Here is a 22,828-nt window from a genome sequence, read left to right as displayed (position 1 = left end):
TACTTTGCAAGACTCATTAATTTTAATTCCCAAGACTAAAAGTATGCAGTCTATATATGCCAATGATACCACACGCTGGTTATAAAGATATATAAGAAGGTAAACTAACAGCAGCCCATAAGGCATTCTCTCTACAAAATGAACTTAAAATAACCCTGTTGACAAACTGCTCAAATGTTAAAAAGGAAAAGGAATTTTCAAACATACATGATAATATTTCATACGGTAAAACTACCACTGACTAATTACAGGACTAATGATGATGAATACTATAGCTACAATTTTACATCTTGGGGTAGAGTGCCATCCTTGGAATCATTATTGCTCACAGATCAACAGCTTAAGTGCAACCTTTTGAAATTCGCAAAAGAACCCCAACAGCTGTAAATGAATTGTAATATCATTGATTTTGAATTTGAAGTGTCAAAACCCTCTGTCAACAAGATAAACTTAGGACTCAGATATCACTTTGCAAATGTCATCAATTCTGTGTGTATGGAGAATTGATTCATCCCCTTTGACTACAAAAATATGGTCTATATTTATATCTATAGAATAACGTGCAATCTCTCCAATACTGCAACATGTGACAAGTTCTTATGATTACATGTACATGTATACATGTAGGCATCCCATTTTGTCACTTACTTCTGAACACATTAAATATCAAAACTACAGATACAAAGAGAATTACAAAATTCATGATTGTTGGTCCTTGGCATAAAAAGAGAGTTACAAGTATCAAGATCTGTTGTCCATTTGGACAAAAACTTAACCATCACTAAAGAAATACATGTAATACATTGCTTGAGGGTGATTGTGGACCTTAAATGAGATTTCCAACAAAAGAAAAAAGTTCCATTTATTTTCCACTGTACTTGTCCTTGTCAATGAATGCTTCCTGGTGTCACTTTATGCAGATTGAACCCTTAACTCGATCAGCAGTGGATCAGTTGTTGGGGATCTTTGGAAAGCTACATGTCTATGCAACAAGTATATGTACAGAAAGTGACATTTCAGAAGCAGTGAATTGTTTATTTCTTAACAAAGACAAAAATAGGTGCCATACAGTGGAAAATCTGTGTCTTTGTTTTGAAAATCACAGTTAAGGTTCTGTTTTGGAGTAAATTTTACGAACACAGAACAACTTTCAAGCATGCTGATGTCTAAGTACAATAAAGTCTGACAAGTAAACTTTGCAGCTGTGTAATAAATACATGTATATTTTAGGGGAATGAAAAGCTCCATGTTAGCTGACAGTTGCATTAAAAAAAATGCCAGTACAGGTAGTGACATGAATCTCCAAATTATACATAATAAGGTCAAACAGACCAGTTCACACATGAATTTACATCAGCTATGCAAGATATATGTAAATACAAAAAGTTGGCACTATGTAATTAACCAAACCTGACAAGGTTTACTTGTACATACTGTAAACAATGCAATGGCGATATCAGGAGATGCAGTTCAGCCACCATAAAACTGGTCTGAAGTTTTACATGATGCTACAATACTCGCCTGCGCTGGAGGTTTAAGGGTCCACAAAGGAAATCATGATGTATCTTGTTCCATTTGTAGTTGGCAGGCCTTCGTGATAGTGGGTCAGACGACCAGGATGCATCAGTAACCAGCCCATTTTTGTGTTGGTTACGGAGCAGTTGTAACGAAGGAAGCGACAACCTCCTCCCTGCAAGGAAACAGTAGACACCTGGTATTCAGTTCTCTAAGCTAAAAATATCTAGAAATAGAATTGCTAAGTCATAATATACATGTACAGGGCTCGAAATACTGGATGCATGTGCACCCAGGTGCACCTAAAATTGGAGCTGTGCACCCGATTATTTTCTGTGGGTGCACCCAAATATTTTCATAGGCTTATGTATGTAAAGATATCAAAGTATACTAGTATACATCATATTCTTCTTGACATCTACAAAGTGTTAGAAAGATAATAAAAATGTCTGTCATGGTACTTGTTTAAGAATTTGATAGCTTGTAACTAAGTTTTATTATTAGGATTTTCTGACATTCTACTTAAATTTAAGTGGTGCACCCAAAAATGTTTTGGTGCACCCAATTTTTTAAGCTGGGTGCACCAGTGCACCTAATTCCAAAAATGAATTTCGAGGCCTGATGTATATATTGTATATATATCATCTGATTCATAACTATCATCATCATACGTACAACTAGCATATGGCTTCTGAGCACAGTAAGAAGCATGTATCTGGATGTACAAAAAAAAGTCACCATCGCCATACCTACAGTGCCGTAGACAAGCCTATTAATATAGTTACCTTTGCCCTAAAGGCTGTGTTTTCGGTAGTGTAAGTGTGTGTATAAATGAGTGTGTCTGGGACCACAATAACCTGGATGGGTTGTCTTTTTGATAGGTGGTAGGATGCATCTTGTACAGAAAAATGTCTACAACACTTCATACCTCAAAGTCCACGCCAGCTTTGTTGAGAGCAAGGTTGATGGTGAAGGTAGATGAGTCATGGTGGGGCCTCAGGAACGGCTGTTCTTGTGGATGGTAGCGAACCACAAAGTTCATAATTGCCTGAGCCTACAGTGTCACAGACAAGAGAATCAACACTTAGTCATGACGAATGTAAAACATTCAACAATCACTCTGGCTTCAAAACAACAGGTACTTCTGAATCAGCATACCTGATGAACAACCATTAAAATATTGATGGTGGAATTAAGAGAGTGTGCACAAATGCATGTGCTTGTTATGTCTAAGCAGAAAGCAATGTTGATCTTCTGCAACGACTTAAATGACCACCTCTCTTGAAGAGACCTTTAAATTTTAATGGTCAATCAGAGCTTTTTTGAGATTGAATATGGCACAAACATCTAGTACGGGAAGGTGTTACTTGCCAATATGGATGTGACTATGAATACGTACAATTACATATGAGCCCCCACCAACCCCACCCCCACACAAGTGCTGTGAGCACAGAATGACAACAACATGACTTACCATGCCATGAATACTATAAAAGAAGTGTAGATAAAAAAATCTAAAGCATGTGAAAAGCAATGTTGATGGAAGAATCTGTACCGAAGTCTTCATCATGAGTCAGATGTCATCCATGGTCAGACATGACCTGGACATTACCTTCTGTACCTGGAGAGTTGTCCATGTCCCACTGTCAAAACTGTCAGTCAAAGCCGTCATGGCTTACAACAGTGAAAGCATGCGTGAAGCTTACTGTACAGGTAGTTGCAAAGCGTAGTCCTCACTGCCTAGTGGACTGGATGAGCTGCTTTGATTGGAAAGCGGACTACACAGCTATGGGAAGAGCATACTTACCTGGCAACTGTTTGCAATCAGAACTCACCCTAGACAGGTACCCGGGGTAGACCTTTGCCTGCAGCCTAGTTACATATACCCTCAGGAAATAAAGCCACTCGTTTTCGTATCCTATCTGGTTCATATGGATGTCCACCGTTGGAACATTTTCGTACCCCGTTGTCAGTCGTGGGTCCTAATGCATTGGTTAGGAGATAAAGATGCTCCACTTTTAGCGTGTTACTCACCGGGGAGAAGTACCCTGGGAAGACTTTGAGCTGAAGCTTACAAACATAATCCTTCAGGATGGTCAGCCACTCCTTTTCAAACCCAACCTGTCTCATGTGGATGTCTACGGTAGGCACATTCTCGTACCCTGATGGCAGCCTCTGGTCCTGATGCAAAAACAAACTGGATTTTATGTGGCACTTTAACCACTCACACATGTACTTACCTCGGAGTAATACCCAGGATATACTTTTTCCTGTAGTTTCGTCACAAACTCCTTGAGGAAATGAAGCCACTCGCGCTCGAAACCAATTTGATTCATGTGAATATCGACTGTTGGTACATTTTCGTATCCACTGGATAGGCGGAGATCCTATGAAAGGAAAATACTTCTGTTACAGGAAGCCACAGCAAACTAAGAAACAGGAGAAAAAAGGATAAATGTGACCATGTCCACCACCGCACACCAACATCTAAATGAAGTAATGTTAGAACATTTCAAAAGTAACAGTTCTGTTACTTTTGAAATGTTACGCTGTAGGTCAGTAGGTCCCTTACATACACATGTATACGCATACCCCGGGAGTACATGTAATTAGGGTGCTATGTGTATTGAAGTATTATTGGAGGAAAGAAGAAATTCAGTACACTCAAAATAAAAAAGCACCGACTGGGAGTTCTATGAAATAAAAGAGAAGTAAACAAAGCTGCAGAAAAAGAATGTAGGGTGAAATCTAACACACACACATTGTAAAGGTTCATGTGTAACCAAGAGTAGTCAGGTACAAAACACATAATATATATTCATGGCATAAATAATCAGAAGAAATGGCATCAGGTAAATGTTAAATTAATTAGTGTTGTTCACAGAAGTTAGAAAAGTTGACCAAGCAGTCCTCATCACACTGATGGATATTTCAGGCACTAATATCAGGGTTCTTAACAATAACAGGGTTTTTTTTACAGCGTAGGGGCATCTTAGTGTGGCAAAGCCACATTGCAAGTGGTATAGGTTTGACTTGAGCATTGTTGGGGGGCCTGGGGGCATCCTACCCCTGCAACTTGAATCATAATTTACCCTTTGCAAGGATTTTATATAAAAAGAGGACTGAGCTCATCATGAACACCCTGCGGTGTCCACTGTTTCCTCCTGCCAAGTCCCGCTGGCTACTTTTGTCCCCATCTCCACACGGTAATGTTACTCCTTCGTATAGAATGTTTGGTTGGACTGGAAATCACATACTATTAATGAGCTACGCTATGATGTCAGGCAGCATAAGTCGTCCCAAAGACTCGGAATCCATCTTAAGACAATCATTGCCCACAACAATAGGCAATAACAGTCACACAACTATCTAAGTGTTGTTAGTCTAAAGCGGGCCTATGCAAGGATGAATCCGGGGTAATTTGTATATAGGTGTCCATTACTTTCTTCACACAAGGTTGTCGAAGGTTGATGAAAAGGACCTAACCCCATGCTCAGGCCTTGAACTTAATATTAACATCCTTTCCCTTAGAAATACTATTTCTAGGATTTGAGAGCCGAATTTCATGAATCAAAGTCAAAACCTTTTTTCTTCTGTTACAAAACAATACAAAGGCCGCTAAACTAGTTGAAACACAGTATAGGGGCTCAAATCGTAGCTAGGGGATACAACTCACAGCATAGGGGCCCCCTACACTGAACGACATGTACATTTTTGTATGCTAGCATGAACCCTGATTATTGTCTATTGTCATTGACACACATGCAAACATGTAACACTGCAAGTAAGCCGAATCCATTCCAATTCTACACTTATATAGCAAGCTGGCAGGTCATGTGGACATGTTCACTAACCTCATTCTTCCCAGCAGACCACTCTCCATAGTTCTCCATCTCCTCCACAAGGTGCTTACAGAAAGTTTCCGTAACTATTGGGAACCAGTACACATCTGGACATGGCTAGAGGAAACAAAAAGGGAACCATTAGGCCTAGGCATCCTGTTCTTTCATGGAACTGTCTTCAGATGACTACACAGCATTATCATAGCATCACAAGTTACTCCTGGCATCCTACAGTACGTCCTGTAATAAACTGTACACTTGCTAGATGTTCCACATTAGAAACAGGGTACCGAAGGCTGACATTAAAATTGGACGCACACTTTGATGCAGGTTATGAATATGACCCCCAAAATAGATAATGAACAGATGTCCTCCATTCAAGCAAACTTGCCACTTCAAATTATTTGACAAAGAAGCATCATCATCACATCATTCCGTGCCAGTAAGAAGTGTGGCCTTGTTTGTCTTGCTTAAGAGTCATTGCAGGAGAAAACCAGGCAGAGGTCGGAAGATAGGGGTCGGCCAAATCAACTCAAACTTTTTATGTGGGATAGGTATGCGGAACTATGAACAGCCATATGATTAAAACCCTCCAGCTATTTTTCGTTATGGCGTTCTGGGGCCCCCCTCTGAGACCCTCCAAAATCAAACTTTTGATGACTGAAAATTACTGAAATTGCAATGGCTATTCTGATACTTCTGATTAAGATATGACAAAAAGTTTTATATTCCCATATTTCATGTGTTCTTGAGTTTTACTGATAAAAATTTGAAGATAAAGTATTGAAATTGAGAGGGTGTTACAGGGGGTTACCAGAACCAGTGAAAACACGATTTTCAACTCTCTGAATTTCTGTGATCTTTAAGGGGCTTGTTCTCCGACACCCAGTAATTTAAATGAATGATTTTACCTTTACTGCAGAGAGGAATATCTACTAATTGAAAATCAAGCGTCGTTTAATTGGGTCATGTATACCACGAGCCGTGAGGGGGGGGTCTTTATGGGGATTTTCCAGGTTTTTGACTATGTCAAAACAGGTAATAACTGCTCACTACGGGATAATGGACGGCAACTTTTTGGTGTCCCTGTGTAGGATCACTGCTTAATTGTCAAAAATGCTTCAGCTAATTGCAAGTAATTATTGGGGCTCTGTATGGGGGATATACGGCCACTTGAAATATGCTGGTTTTACCCGGATTTGCTGCTCTGTAAGTGCTCAATATGGGGTAAGTTATGTCATTTATTTGTGTTTCTGTATAGGAACAATTCTTAACTATCAAAAAAAGCTATAACTATTTACTGCTATTCATTTGAACTCTGTATGGGGCATATAAGGATGTGTGAAATGGAATTAAGCTGCTTTTACACATCTCAGTATCTCTAAGACGTCAATTAGTCCCTTACAAAGTGCGCTTTCCCTATGTAATACATACTGGAAAAATGATCTACATGGGGGTTATCTCTATACTCCACATACTATTTACTGCACTGCAGGCCACATGAGTGACCTCATACTATGATAGGCAATCTTCAACATAGAAACATGACCCTAACAAAGAATTTTAGCTATTAACAAAATACGATATGTAAAAGTATACCAATGGTTTGTTAGTATGCCTGACTGTTCATTTATTCATCACCATAAGGACAGACTAGAAACATTAAGTTTATGAGAAACCTACATATAGAACCCTATTACAATGGAGCATACTGTCTGCAAAATACTTAAAAACGCACTGTTGAAATGTATATTCACAAATGCACACTTTCAGTTTTATTGGACTGGTACAATAAGCTGGGTCTGATGTAATTTTTTACCTCCAAAGGGTAAGAGATTACGATTGTGGCTAGGCCAAAACATTCACATGTTTGGTACAGAGTTTCTATACAGTTGTAAAAATCATGTTACAAAACTTTATTTATTTATTTATTTATTTCTGTTTTCTTTAACCAGGGTATGCTCCGATCAGTGGCTGACACTGTTTTTCATGGAGGCCCTGGATACATAAACAAATAACAATACATACAATACAATACAATATTTACATAATTACAAAAACAAAACCACATCCTTTTCCGTTCCAAGTCATTAAGGGGGGGTGGAGGTCAGAGGTCACACAACGTTCTTGCACAGTGTTTTGAATGTTTGTGTAGATGGAGCAGTTTTCACAGTTAGTGGGAGTGCATTCCAGCTTTCTGCACCTCTATATGCAAATGTTCGTTTCCCAGATTCTAGTTTAACCTTCGGAATCCTCAACGACTGGTTTAAACTATGTCTGGTGGAATAGCTATGGGATTCTGATGTTCTGCTAAATATGTTAAGATACACAGGTAACAGGTTATATATTGACTTATAGACAGTTTGTAGAAGGTGCAATTTACGACGTGAGGCAAGGTCTTTCCAACCAAGAGCAGACAGGTGTTCGTTGTTGACATGAGACCTATACGACAAATTACTTTGTCAAATTACAAAAAAAATCAACTTGCACATGTGGATAGGATGTTCTCTAATGCCTGTATAAAAGAGTAGAACCTGTAATGGGTAGATAGAAATGTTCTGATTATGCACTTTAGTTGCTTTAGCTTTATTGATTTGAGACCTTTAGTTTTAGCCTGAGTTTGCACAAGTTTATGTCTTCAAACATGACAGGATGACTGTAGCCAATACTTAGAATTAAAGTATACACTGTCTTTTGCGGCGCCTGCCACTCACTTTCCTCATCTATCGCTTCCATGTCGGTGACCAGAAATTCTGTGCTTTCTTGCTGTCTTTGTGCTGCTGAAAGTCTGTAATAGCTTGTAATCTGCTTGGCTGTGTGCCACTCGCTGGGCTGGAACAACCGCTTGCCATCAGATTCCCTAACGTGCTGTGCACATCTCGTGGGCCACTTGCACAGCACCAGCTTTCTGCCCAGACGTAGCCCCCCGATTGAAAATGTCAGTCAGATAGGCCTAAGTTTTCATCTTGTCTGACATCCGTTGGCGGCCTTTCCTAGTCCGGATTGCCCAGCCGTCATTGACAACTTGGTAGGACGCCCAATCCGGATTCTTCTCCTTGTGACTGTGAGGCTAGGCCAGGGCCATGAGTAGGGCTGGGTACCGGTACAAAACCGTTTTTTCTCATTGAACCGGTCCAGAAAAACCGGACCTGAAAAAATTTGGTAGACCGGATGTTGGACCGATTGGAAAATGAACTGATTACATGATCAGGTATTCACACGTTTTCGGGGTTATCGGTCAAGGCAAATAAAAAAGAGCGAAGCAGAGTACACTCTATAGTAATTTTACCAACTTTTACAGTCAATCATACAGAGGTAGTTACCCTTGTAGGATTTTTACAACACCAGTGGGAGTCGAATACTACACAATAAAGATTTTTTTCAGCAAAATGGACCATTGTTTTGCGTATCGTACATTCACAAGTTTTCACATAATGAATCAGGTCCAGGTTCAGGTCCAAACCTAGACCTGATCCTCTGGACCTGAGCCAGACCTGGAGCTGAATTTTCCGTACCGATACCCACCCCTAGCCATGAGCTATTCCAGTCACAGCTCAAGCCCACTGCTTGTGTATTCTGTTGTACAATGTATGTAACGCTGGACTTCCGCTCTAGTTCTTTAAAGTGTTCTCCAACGTCTTCTAGCTTGTTGGCTGAGCTGAAGGCTGTCACACATCCTGGCTCAGGGCAGCAGAACAGCGCTGACTTTGACCAACTGCCGATGTTGTGATGTGACTCGTTTGTGACTGTGGGGTGACGCGTACCAAACGGTGCTGTGTCAGGGTTGGAAGGTCATGTATCTGTGGCACTGTGGCAAAGTTCACTACTTCTCCAACCCCAACACCAAAGGCTCTCCAGACTCGTACTAGTATGTCTCAATCAGTTGCAAACAAGAATTGTTCTATTACTTGACATCTTCCCATTTTTGCCTTGCACTGCTCTTAGCTTGCTGTTTGTGCCACCGAAATTCTATAGTCCTCTATACCCCCATGGGACCCTCCACACTTCTTTCATGTCTTCAGAGGTCAAGACATCATGTTTTTCATTGACATACCGTCTTATGTGACTCTTCATTGATGTTATCTTGCGGTCACAAATGTCCTTGCCTCCTGAGGGTCTGAGAAGTCTAAGCGCAGAACTGATATGCTAGTTTTCTGACCGATCGCTGGCAGAGACAAAATCAGCGGAACACAGTGATAACACCCTGCAATATCTCAAAAACACTTTTATAAGTAAAAGATTCTTGGACTTGACGGTCTGAAGTACACTTTGCAGAATAGCACAGACAGCTGACCATGCCAGTCCTGTCGGCAGTTGTTGAAAATGTGGACAAAACACTCCACATCGTACTTGCCTTCATCGCCCTTCGTAATTACTGCAGCCATTGGGATCCATAACTCCATACTAAAAAGAACATGGGACCTTTAATTCAATGGCTCTTAATTTATAATTCACCAACCCACCTATCTCACATGCAAAGTATGCGCAGAAGATTGCTGACCCAGTTCTTCTCGCTTCTACCAAAGATTTCTGATGCAATGACCGATTGAGTATATCATGTACGTGGAGACCTGCTAACCCCCATGCAGAGCCTCTTTCATCAAGTACCACATGGTAAATACATGATAATTATGATTCTGTAAGGAATGTACTATTTGAGGACTTACAGAGCACCAAATGCGGGTAAAACCTGCAGAATTCATTTTCAAGTAGCCGTATATCCCCCATACAGAGCCCCAATAATTACTTGCAATGAAGCATTTTTGACAATTAAGCAGTGATCCTACACAGGGACATCAAAAAGTTGCCGTCCATTACCCCGTAGTGAGCAGTTATTACCTGTTTTAACATAGTCAAAAACCTGGAAAATCCCCATAAAGACCCCCCATTCACGGCTCGTGGTATACATGGCCCAATTAAACGACGCTTGATTTTCAATTAGTAGATATTCCTCTCTGCAGTAAAGGTAAAATCATTCATTTAAATTGCTGGGTGTCGGAGAACAAGCCCCTTAAAGATCACAGAAATTCAGAGAGTTGAAAATCGTGTTTTCATTGGTTCTGGTAACCCCCGGTAACACCCTCTCAATTTCAATACTTTATCTTCAAATTTTTATCAGTAAAACTCAAGAACACATGAAATATGGGAATATAAAACTTTTTGTCATATCTTAATCAGAAGTATCAGAATGGCCATTGCAATTTCAGTAATTTTCAGTCATCAAAAGTTTGATTTTAGAGGGTCTCAGAGGGGGGCCCCAGAACGCCATAACGAAAAATAGCTGGAGGGTTTTAATCATATGGCTGTTCATAGTTCCCCATACCTATCCCACATAAAAAGTTTGAGTTGATTTGGCCGACCCCCATCTTCCGACCTCTGCCTGGTTTTGCCTGGTTTTCTCCTGCACACCCTCACACTCAGGGTTGACATCGCGGCAAAGCCTAACGATATCACCCCTGACAAATCAGCCAGGGTATTTGGGTGTTTCGCTTCTTGTTGTCTGAAGCTCGGAAAGGCGCCATATAAGGCGACTCATTAATATTCAAGAGCAAGATAACAGTACCGGCGTAACGTTCTTTCAGCGTCCAGACGTCTTTATCAGGTACCAAATTTAACATTTGTCGGTTCTGTGGGTATAGGGTAACCACGGCATCACCGTATATATGTACCGACCTAGCATACGATAAAAAAAACATTACCATCACGCAAAGAAATACAGATCTTTGTACACGCCGCGCCGTACGCTGTTTGTTCGAAACTTGCAATCCGGTCGCTGATTGGCCCGCGAGAAATCAGGCAAGCTCATTAATATTCATAAGCAGGGCGCCCCAAATACCCAAATACCCTGGCTGATTTGTCAGGGGTGATATCGTTAGGCTTTGCCGCGATGTCAACCCTGAGTGTGAGGATGCTCCTGCAATGACTCTTAATTGCAGAGCAGATCTCTCCAGTTTGTAGAAACATGACATGTTTTATGTTAACATGACTTACACATCTTCTAATAAACCATTTCCTTTGTACAGTGACACAACAGAAGGCCCCGAGGTTCCAAACATGCCTGCTTTAGGTGTGCATATTATCAAGGATACACTTTCTATTACAGAGAATATAATAATTCTAGTTTCCATATATGATAAAACCTTAAGATTGTGCAAAAATTGTGGCTTTAGTTCTAGGTTATTGTCAAGATAACAAACTGTTGCAGTATGGTATGAACAAAGGTTTTTTAGGAAGTGCCTTTTTGCATTTTATGCTTAGGTAAGCCACTTCATAATTTTCTGATTTGAAATAAATGACCACAATCAACTGTGAATGATTGCTCTGGACATGCATCTGGTATAAGAACACAGAATGAGGTAACGGGTGCTTTACGTTCTTTCCTGAACTGTGATACACATTGATGCTGGAAACACAGAGACCTACCATTTCAACTTCTGTTTTAGGGTCCAACATCTTGTAGAAATCTGCGTGAATATACTTTTCTTCCCAGTCCTGAAAGGGGTAAATGTTTAAATTACTTTGTTAACAAAAAATTCACATATGAATCTTAAATGTCAAAGGCATGCACACTTCAGATATCCAGGTGTTCCAGACAGGTATCAGATATCCAGGCATTCTGACCAAGACATTGATAAAACCATCTTTTTTTTTTTAATGGCCATTATTCTTTTCATTCCCCGACTGGAGACATTGTCGCAAAAATCACATTCTCCATTTCAGGGATTTCTCTGATATAGAAGGTACATGTAATTCGACCCAAAATGGTAACATTTTTTCTGTCAACACAACTTGTTAAAAATTACAAACAGGATATCATTCTTTTTTTTTTAATTACAAATGTGTAAACTGTGACCAAACTACACTGTTCAGTGAAATAAACTTCTGCTAAAAGTCAGAAGTGCAGTACACATGTACGGTACATGTGACATACTCACAGGTCTGTTGTCGTACATCTGCCACATATCTGGATGGAGGTGCTCTGTGCTGTAGCTTGTTGTTGTTGTCAGCCGACCAAAAGTATCCATATTGGTTACATACATGAAGATACCCTGGGTAAACAAGCAAAGAAATGGATATATCCCAAAAAGTGACCAAACAAGAAACAAACAGATAACTTTATTTGGTACAGAACACACTGTGAACATTGATATGTGTACTCTACTCAAGAAAATAAAATCAAACCCATTTTGACAAGTCTACTAAATATCACATTTCCTGAGAATATTGTTTGATATAGAACCTCTAGAACAGTAAAATATTAGTAACAAAACTGAACAGACAAATTTTACACAATCCCACCACCATTTCAAAAAATGACCCCTCCGCATGAAAACAAAACTACTATAATATGGTTACTACATGTTCCAGTGGAGTACTTTGAACTGAGAGGAAATCAAACAAGGATATGTATTCTTTACCAACACATACCCTACTTTTTCACCCACCCCCATACTTTTTTCTTATCAGATTTAGAGCCATATCTTACAATCAAAACGAAAGGCAACTAATACAAGATGCTGTAAATGCAGAAATGTTCGCGGTGGATTCATGTTCGCGGTTTTCGCGGTGATCACATCACCGCAAACTTAAAACCACCACGAACATTTTTCCAAAATGGTATTAGACTGTGGTCTATGGTGCTACCGCAAACTTAAAACCACCGTGAAAAATTCTGTTCCCCCCTACCGCAAAATTAAATCACCGTGAACTTAAATGCATTAACAGTATCAATTGTGCAAGTCAACAAGTCAATAATCAAAATCAAGATTAAAAAAAAGGTTATATCACATTAACGGTAAAGGTAATAATTAGCTTGACACTCTTGTTCAATGCCGTGCATGGTTAAATTAAAAAGTAAACCAATTTCTTTCTACAAGTTACAACCATTTTTAAAAAATTAGAGAACATATAATTCTAAATCTAGTTAAACTGACCTTTTCTCTTAAGCTTGCACAGAAGGCCATATCTGCATCTAGCTGACCCACAATAAAATTTGGCATGGTCTTCGGCTGCTGAAGCAAACTTCCATGGATAAGGTACACATTGTTTATGTACGGCACATTCCACACACCTCTGAAAAAATAGGGGACAATGTTAAACAGCACTGCAGCACTAATCATATTTCAACCATATCACAGGTACATGCATGGGTTGAAATATCTTGCTTTTCCTGATGTTTCTTCTCCTTCTCCTGTAAGATCTTCAAATCCATTCATCACTGTCATTTCTGGGCCAAATGACCTGAAATTTAGCACAACGGTAAAGTAGGCCAATACCCAGTTACCCTTTTAATTTTTTGCCTTTAAAATGACTTTACTGAAGTTTTCAGGCCATTCTAACTCAAAAATGCATATCTTGCCCCTTGGTACCTTGGTGTTACAACCAAATGACCTGAAGTTAGGTAGAGGGGTGCTTTGAATATTTGTGCAAACAATGTATAATAAACAGCAAAGACCACTTCAAAATGACTTTTTTGGAGCCATTTTGGCGAGGTGAAGTGAATGACCTAAGGGTCTTTGACCCCCAGTTGTGGAGCAGTCATGTTGCACAGGCGGCCATGCTGATTTAAGGTTCCGGTTCTGAGATGTTTTGAGAAGTGCTATCACTTATCGACATTCAAATCGCCCCTGAATCATCACAAAAACTCTGAACCATGACCTTAATATAATATGTCAATGACGTCATGGATGATATCATATTAATGCATATTGAAATCTTTATTGACTTATTCATTGAACAATTTGTTCCTTCCTTTTATCACAAAGGTCAAATATGACCTACTCCTTACTTTTTGGTGCCCTGCACAATGTCAATGTAGTCGTCCGATCTTGCATAAAAGCCATCATCACCAATGGCACCCCAGAAGTTACTCCACAGCTTACCATACTTGGTAGCCATGGGAGCAATGACAGATCTGTAACACAATAGTTCAGGTGTGAGGAGGAAAATCAACTAGAAAAACACTGGAAGATGTGTCTCAGTCAGAGGAAAACTGTTATCATTAACACATCTCAGACGCATCAATGTGTATCTTGGGTTCTACTTCTAAATACAACTGTACCACTCCTCCTTTTTGTCCAGAGGGTCTGGGGGGATTTTTTCACAATATTCTTCCAAAAATAATTTCATCAGGTTGGTAGAATATAGGATATATGAGAATTCTTGTACACAACCAAAATTAAACTTACTTGCTTACGTTTCAATGTCTCTCAGACTACTTCCTCAGAGCTTCTGACTGGAGTTCTGCTTCTCGCTGCTATAAGTAGCCGATGTACGTGGCGCTTTTGCGGCAAGAAAATCAACCCACATTGCCAGGAACAATTGCATGGTTGACTGGAAGGGGGCCAAGGTCATATACAGCCAAAACAACAAAAGCGCCAACTACATCGGCTACTTACTTGCGAGAAGCAGAACACCCTCTGAGGAAGGTGTCTGAAGAGACATCGAAGCATAAGCCAAAGTTAACGGTTTGGTGGGAGACCAATGTGCAGATGTTGGTACATTGGCGCACCAAATCTGCAGTGTGTTTTCGGGCACACAATTAGACAGATTAGCCAAAGAGGCGGTGGATGTCACTCTATCGTCAGGGAAAGTCGTGTAAAGTGCCTTTCCCAAGGGCACAATGTCAGGGTGTGGTGGGTATTGAACTCAGAACCTTTCGGACGCTCTACCAGTTACGCCACACTAACGCCACAGTAAGTACCTACTGGTTGTGAAAAAGAATATCTAGTATGACTTTCGACTATAATCTGTGTTAACATAACGTACTTAACAACTGAACTTGTCTCACCTGTTCTGCTGTATCAGGATCTGTAGAGTCTTGGGGTTGGTAATCTGTACATCAGCATCCACTGATAAGTAGTAGTCACACTTGACACCGATGCACTCAGATCTTGATAGAACAAAAATGTCAGCTAGTGAATTTAAATCATAGAATGTCAGATGCCTATAAATGTTATAAATTAAGACAAGTGAGTCTGATTTTTACCTAATCAAACCCAGCCCATGTTCAGCTGTATGGATACAAACTACTGTACAAAGTGGAGCACTTTAAGGGACTAAGCCATTGCAGGTGTGACGTAGGCAGTTGGTCTCTAGTCCTATGACATCATAGTTGAGACAGGATTCCCCCGTACGGGTAACAAGATAAAGGCCGGGTTCACGCCACATTTGTGTTCATACTAGAACCGTGAGTCGCCTGTGCCACATCAAAACTACCTGTAAGAGGTGTTTCACGGTTTAGCCGGCTTCAATGTGACTTTGAGCGTTCATACTGAGCCACAAGAATACTGCTTTGGTGGTCTTGGCTCTAAATACGATTTGGCAAGCTTAGTTAGTACGAATGGGGCCCAGCTGCCTGTGTACCTTTGACTATAAGAATGAGTCCAAATGACTATTTAAACTCTACTCGACTTTTCTTGTTATTTTGTTGGGCCAGTAAGCCCCCAAATGCCTGCCAATATAGTGTGTTCATTTTCTAATTGGTGAAATCCGTTCCATTGATTTTTTTCAGGTGTTTTTTTCAGACCAGTCCAAGAAGAAGAAAAAATGGGTTTGTATGGATACGATGTACCGGTCCCTACACCTAACTGTTGGTTTACCATACTATGTGTGTTTAGTACTATGTTCAACCTTCCTGACCATTAAGGTTTCATATTGAAGGCAACTTTTTTTTATTCACGGGCTTGCATCAGTTTTGGGGTTTCCAGACGATGTCATCCATATAATCAAATCAACATGGCCTAAGATAAAGGTAAAACAAGTTGTTTTTTGTCAGCTGTGTGTAGATGTGTGTTGATACTGTGTAACTTACAGGCCCTGTTTCCTGGCGTACCACTGGTTCATGTTCATACTGGGGGTGACTTCTCGCACTGCCTTGTAGTCCCCACCATAGTTCTTCACAAACTCCTGCACATCACCTGCATGGTGTTCCTCCTGAAATACCAATCATTTCATCTCATTATGTCAATCAAATGTCAAAACAGTATCACTAAATGTATCTGAAAACAGATATATATTGGCTACATGTATTCATCTAATGACAAACTTAAATACAAGTCTTTATTCAATACACAAAGTCAAAATTGACCAAGAAATTCTTTATCTTACATGTATATGCTGGGTTCAAAATACAAGTACACCTTATAGCCAGGTTGACAAGCAAGCAACCTTAGCCAAATGCTAGGTTTGGATTACTTTGCTAGATTTTGGGTTACTTTCATTGAACTTGGTACATGACTACAAAAGGTAGAGGTTAGTAGAGTACTGAGAATAGACTAGCCCATTCCGAAGGATACGACGATTCCGCCTTTGGTGCACTGGCTTCATAGGAAAGGTAACAAAATTGGGTGTGATAATATCTCCGCCCACCCCCAAGGTGGTCTGCATATCAAAGTGGCGTGTTTCTGCATAAGTTTTGCAAAATTCCGGGGTAGCAATTTGTGTAAGGCACCTGACTCTCACGGAAAGCACTGTGTAATTTTGCAGAACACACTGCGAAAGGTTGCATAAAATCATGCAGAATTCTGCGGGACGTTTTACGAAATTTGAAGCCTATTTTGCAGCCTGTACTGTTATAGCTGGGTGTATTAGCTGTAGATCCCAGGTTTAAATCCTACACTTGCTCATGTTACCGGTATCTTACATGGTTGTGAATGAACAGCACAATCTTGTTCTTGGGATAGTCCAAGTTGTAGATCTTGTTCAAGAATTCAGGAACAAATGGGGTAGGCTGCTCAATAAACAGTCCTATCACAACAACAGGGTAGTCATCTCTCTGGAACAAACAAGATATCACTGTCAATGCTGGGGATCAGGGAGGGAAGATTAGAAATCACTTGGTCCAGCTGAAAGGCCATCTAATATTGTATGCAGTAAAGGGGTCTTTAAAAATATACTATTACGTTTCATAATATACCTGTCTTTCATTTTTTCAAACATTCCTTCTTCAGTTTAAACTCAGACCAAGCCAATACTTAAATTACGTAGGCCCTTGTGTAAATTGGAATCTGGTATCACAAATGAGTAAGCTAAAAGATTTTAATGAACACATGAAACTCCTGTATGATAACAAAAATATTGATATACACATTCATTCAGGTCAGATGTTTGGAAAACAAAGGTGAGGGAAATATCGTGTGATTGCAAGAAGAGTCGGGTTTTTACGTATGACACATCCTAAAATCATTTATCCCATTGATGAGATAACTACATGTGATTAGAACATTTTTATCCTACCTTGTACGTCTTCAAGCTGAAAGTATTTTCCTTGCAACTGTGGCATTCATCAAAGGACCAGCTATCAGCAACATAGTTCCCAATATGATTTAGCACCAACTTGAGGAAAAGAACAAAAATAACTTTAGCACATTTTTGACCTATATAATTACAATTTCATCATTTTCAGGTGGGTCCAACACAAAGCAGAGATGTTGCAACTAAACAGGAACCTGAACCTCACACCATCACCAGTGCTGGGATAGGCACATCATATAGTCCAGGACTCTGGTAGAACTCTAGCTCCTTAAGTAGTTTTCACTAATGCCAGTATACATAGCAATACATGTGGTATGAAATTGACAACCCCAAAACAATGTATGTAGGTTACAGAAAGTTACAGATATGGTCACTACATGACAAGCTTTACTACATGTAGGTCCTAATTTGTTTGAATAATGTGTACTCATCACACATGCAGTAAGATGGCTTGGCTGTGTCCTTTACCTTTTGTGGTCCATTTCCATGGATGATGCAAGGTTCTGTGTTGTATACTCTGTTCCTTAACCTGGTCTTGTCATCATCAAACTTCAGGGTCAGGTCAGCTGAAAATGAGACAGAAGGACAGACATGTCATCACAGGCAACAGGGCAACGCACATGTAAAACCTCATTCACACTTAAAAAACAAAGTGGATAAAATATCAAATCTAATTGAATTTTTTCTATCCGATTAAAAAAGATGTCTCCAAAATGTGGCGAAGACTATCTCCTAACTTTGAAGGGTGTGGCGGCAAGGATTTTTCATGATGATTACAGTAAAATTGTCCGGTTCGTCTTAGGTTTGGTCCAGGGTCGGCAAGATACTGAAGAAAAAGGCACCCGTGAGGTCATACAGGTCTTTTAGGTCACACCAATTTATTTCCTTGGTTCACGGATTCACCGCTTTGCTTTTTTTCACCAAAATGGAATGAAAACAACATGAGGTGCAAGACAACAGAGATGCCACTCAAAGCAGGCAGTGCTTCATGAAATGTGGTTAAAAAAGCCAGGCTTTGAAATACTTTTTTTGGTTACATGCAAAGTTACAAGTTAGCAAAAAATTTACCAGCAATCTGTCAAATTTACATGCAAAATAACAACTTATACTTTTATAGCAATGTTCTAGCCAGCGTTCCCCCATTCTGTCTTTTGGCGGAATTTTGCACTTTTGTCTGCTGTTGGAATTCTTCATGTGCCCTCAGGCAACAGTCATTTCTTTAGTAGGTGGAATCCTACTCCTGGCTATTGATATTATTTCAAGACAGAGCCCTTGACTGACTACATACCTAATGTACATGTATGTCACAGTATATTGAAAACTAAAATTGACTTTGATACATGGAACAGTAGTTTACTTGATCTCCTCTATCCTGGGCTGACTTTGATGTTGGCATGACATTGTATGTGTTTATGTGAGGACTTACCTCCTGCACCATTCATGTTCTGGAAGATTTCTGATGTATGGTCAAGTTTCATTTTGAACTTTTCCTGTAATAGTTAACAAAGGACAATACATGAGTGGCAACAAACATCCAAATTGCAAAAACTAAAACAACACATGCTTTCACAGATACATTTAATTGTTTAAACCAGTAATTGCCAGTAATTAGCCTATATGCACCTTCCTAGGTAGAACAGTCGTTAGGTCCCTTCTTCTACTTTTTCTGACACGGATATGCTGTACAGTACCTTTACACACGTAACCCTACAAATATTTGGGTGCACTGGTGCAGCCACAGTAAAACCTCATACCTTTGCCAAATGGTTTTAACCTTTTTGGGTGAAGTAATCATAATCTTTTCATTGATTATGCAAATAAGGTCCTGACTTGCATAGTTTGTCTTGGTTGATCATATTCTCTATCCAAGAGGCACTAGCCCAAAGTCTGAAAGTTTTATTCTAGCAGAGAAGGCCAATTTCAGTGATTCCTCATAAACTACTGTAAATGCAGAAATGTTCGCGGTGGATTAATGTTCGCGGTTTTTGCGGTGACCACTTCACCGCGAACTTAAAACCACCGCGAACATTTTTCTATTGTGGTATTAGACTGCAGTCTATGGTGTTACCGCGAACTTAAATCCACCGCGAAAAGTCCTTTCTCCCAATACCGCGAAATTAAATCCCCGCGAACTTAAATACATTTACAGGGGTATGTAAGTATCTACCTGATTTGCATGATTTAGGTATAATAATGTTCCCCTAAAGTCCTCACCTAAGCTTCATAATTGTAAGTATGACATTCTCATGATTTATCACTATGCAAGCATAATTTTTCTCATTAATCATGCAAATGAGGTAATCGTTTTCATGATTAATCATGCAAATGAGGTCATGTTTGCATGATTGATATCTATCGACATTTCCCTCTTTTTCACTGTTACATATGTGACAGGTTTGAAAGTCCTATCATGGACTGAGGTGGATTTATAAACTTTCCTCATTAATTAGCCAAAATAGCTGATTTGCATAATTTGTATTTCATTATGTAAGTCAAGTCATATGTTAGGCTATCTGCATACTGAAAGTGATGAGGATCTGTCAACATGTTCTCGAAGTATTCTCACCAAAAGTTTGACGGGAAATTGGCGCCTGCAATTCCAAAAAAGTCGCTAGGGGTCCAAACCCACAGCACTTACTCTCTGCCTCAAGGGCAATCTATCACTCAAAACTCATGACCACAGCGTGTCCAGAACACCAGATATGAAAAATGAAAGTTTTGCTGCAGTACCTTAGCAAACCGCTAAGGGGCCCATTATTGAACTTGACCTTGAGGGTTTTCCTGACCCCTACCCACCTACTAAATATCATCAGGATCCATCCAAGGCTTCTTGAGTTATGCTGTTCACAGACACACACACACCACACAGTGACACACACACACACACACACAGTGACACACACATACACACACAGTGACACACACACAGACAGACCAAGATGCTCAAAACATAATCTTCTGGTGAGGGTACCCCTACCCACCTACTAAATATCATCAGGATCCATCCAAGGCTTCTTGAGTTATGCTGTTCACAGACACACACACACCACACAGTGACACACACACACACACACACAGTGACACACACATACACACACAGTGACACACACACAGACAGACAAAGATGCTCAAAACATAATCTTCTGGTGAGGGTAATAATAACAATTAGGTGCCCAGCTCCAAATTTGGGAGCACAATGCATATGCACCCAATACTGTAAATGCATTTAATTTCCCGGGGATTTAATTTCGCGGTACCTGGAAAAAGGACTTTTCGTGGTGGATTTAAGTTTGCGGTAACACCATAGACTGCAGTCTAATACCATAATAGAAAAATGTTCGCGGTGGTTTTAAGTTCGCGGTGAAGTGGTCACCACGAAAACCGCGAACATTAATCCACCGCGAACATTTCTGCATTTACAGTATTTCAAGGGCCCTACCAATAGAGCTATATTGGGCAGTTTTTCATACATGTAGGCAGTCTAGTCTAAGTTGTAAGTTCCTGGTAAAATAAATAAAGTGAAGTGAAGTGAAGTAAGTTTGATCTATTGTGACAATGGCACCACTTACTCTCAGTTCAGGGTTGAGGAAGATCCTGGTGTAGTAGAGCTGATCATCATGCTGGTTCTGGATAGATGTATGACTCACTATCTGGTAAAGTTCCGAAGCGTAACCAATGAAGCCTGGAAGAGAAAATAGACATTACAACCAAACCAGTACAGACTTCAAATAACGTCCCATGCCCCGTTTTCCACACGTTTTGAACATGTTTAAAATGAGTGCAAAAGCAGTGCAACAACCTTGATAAAAACTTGTTTGACATACATCCGAAAATAATTTCATCAGGTTGGTAGAATATAGGATATAGGAAAATTCTTGTACACAACCAGGTTAAACTTACTTGCTTACGTTTCTGCTACATATAGCGGTGAGAAGCAGAACTCCAGTCAGAAGGTCTGAGGAAGGTGTCTGACAGATAGCGAAACCTAAGCAAGTAAGTTTAACCTGGTTGTGTACAAGAATTCTCCTATACCCTGACATACATTTTAACCTTGTACAGTCAATCCACCTCACCAGTCCCCTAACCAACCATGAATTTTTCAAACCCTGGGAATCAGACTGACCTGTGGACTTGCACACAGCGCGGGTTGACAAGGTTTTCAACAAAGGTTAAACTGTACCATAACCTGCATTTGTCTTCAGGAACAAAGAAGAATGTTGAGGAAAACTCACCTCCAGAATTGAGATATGGTTTACCGAGTCGTACTTCCGGGTAGAGGTCCTTAAGAAAAAGAAGAAAACAACAAGTTACTAATCTAGCTGAGAATCAACTTTTCAAATGCCAAGAAATGTCATTGATCTAACTTCAGCTGGACCATATATTTTCCCAGGTTTTCCCTTCTAAGCTTAATTGACATACCATCACATCTTGATCATTACATTGGCAAACCTACGCATTACATTGGCAAACCTACGCATTACATGGCAGTTTGAACTGTTCAACAGAACATTATATGTCCGTGATGTCATAGTGAACACGACATCCAGTTGTTAATGCTTGCGTCAGCAGTCGTGGTGGCCAGTTTGTCGTCATACAGAGGTGGTCGGTCCACCAGGTTTGACTGTATTGTCTGTGATTCAGGATTGGCCCTATCTTGAACACTTTGGCAAAACTTTCGATGATACATAACAAACAAATACAATTCAGTATGGACTAAATATTTAATGGAGGTATGAGGTCAAGAGACTCTTGTTATTTACCGCAAGGGTTCTGTCAGGCCAGCAAAAGCCCTCAGCTCCAAACACTACTCTGGCATTGAAGTCATCAAACTTTCGCAAAATCTCCTCCTTTTCTGCAGTGATGATCACATCGTAACTGAAACAAAACAAGTCACATTGTCAACTTGTAAGCAATTTTCTAGACTAAGCACAATGCCCATTAGGGCATCAGATTTTTGTCTAGCAGTTTACCACGAGTCGATAATAAAATTTAGCCACGAGTCGATAGTAAAATTTTCAAATAAATTATGACTAGGTACAATATTGGAATAAAACCACCAACCTGTCAGAAAACATGATGACGAGGTCCTTGTCATCTTTGTACTTCTTCAGGGCCTCCTTCAGCAGCAAAACTTTCTGCCCTCCGCCAATATTGTTCTGGACATCTCCCCCCAGCCATTCCTGGTGCATTCCCAACACCTGGTGCCAGATTGGGGA

At 40.0% G+C, this 22,828-nt stretch overlaps 1 protein-coding gene across 3 annotated transcripts in view; it reads right to left on the bottom strand.

Moving 5' to 3' along the window:
• The window catches only part of LOC118430469 (procollagen-lysine,2-oxoglutarate 5-dioxygenase 1-like), a 28,440-nt gene continuing 5,612 nt past the window's right edge, over window positions 1-22,828 (bottom strand). The window contains exons 3-20 of one of the 3 annotated variants that reach the window (XM_035841351.1): window positions 22,674-22,810; window positions 22,373-22,487; window positions 21,845-21,893; window positions 21,182-21,294; window positions 19,039-19,102; window positions 18,081-18,178; window positions 17,595-17,693; window positions 17,002-17,133; window positions 16,171-16,292; window positions 15,148-15,249; window positions 14,146-14,271; window positions 13,292-13,430; window positions 12,293-12,406; window positions 11,781-11,849; window positions 5,370-5,474; window positions 3,756-3,902; window positions 2,444-2,569; window positions 1-1,690 (exon numbers count right to left, since the gene is read on the bottom strand). In XM_035841351.1, the coding sequence (XP_035697244.1) occupies window positions 1,535-1,690; window positions 2,444-2,569; window positions 3,756-3,902; window positions 5,370-5,474; window positions 11,781-11,849; window positions 12,293-12,406; window positions 13,292-13,430; window positions 14,146-14,271; window positions 15,148-15,249; window positions 16,171-16,292; window positions 17,002-17,133; window positions 17,595-17,693; window positions 18,081-18,178; window positions 19,039-19,102; window positions 21,182-21,294; window positions 21,845-21,893; window positions 22,373-22,487; window positions 22,674-22,810 (2,013 nt within the window). In that variant the 3' untranslated portion in view covers window positions 1-1,534. Of the gene's footprint in view, window positions 1,691-2,443; window positions 2,570-3,350; window positions 3,498-3,549; window positions 3,697-3,755; window positions 3,903-5,369; window positions 5,475-11,780; window positions 11,850-12,292; window positions 12,407-13,291; window positions 13,431-14,145; window positions 14,272-15,147; window positions 15,250-16,170; window positions 16,293-17,001; window positions 17,134-17,594; window positions 17,694-18,080; window positions 18,179-19,038; window positions 19,103-21,181; window positions 21,295-21,844; window positions 21,894-22,372; window positions 22,488-22,673; window positions 22,811-22,828 lie in introns of all 3 variants that reach the window. The other 2 variants (XM_035841350.1, XM_035841352.1) reach the window with 2 other exon arrangements.

Source organism: Branchiostoma floridae, chromosome 14 (genome assembly GCF_000003815.2).
Source record: "Branchiostoma floridae strain S238N-H82 chromosome 14, Bfl_VNyyK, whole genome shotgun sequence".
Taxonomy (NCBI): Eukaryota; Metazoa; Chordata; class Leptocardii; order Amphioxiformes; family Branchiostomatidae; genus Branchiostoma; species Branchiostoma floridae.
Note: the sequence above shows the minus strand (reverse complement) of the source record. Positions and strands in the feature narration are given on the sequence as shown.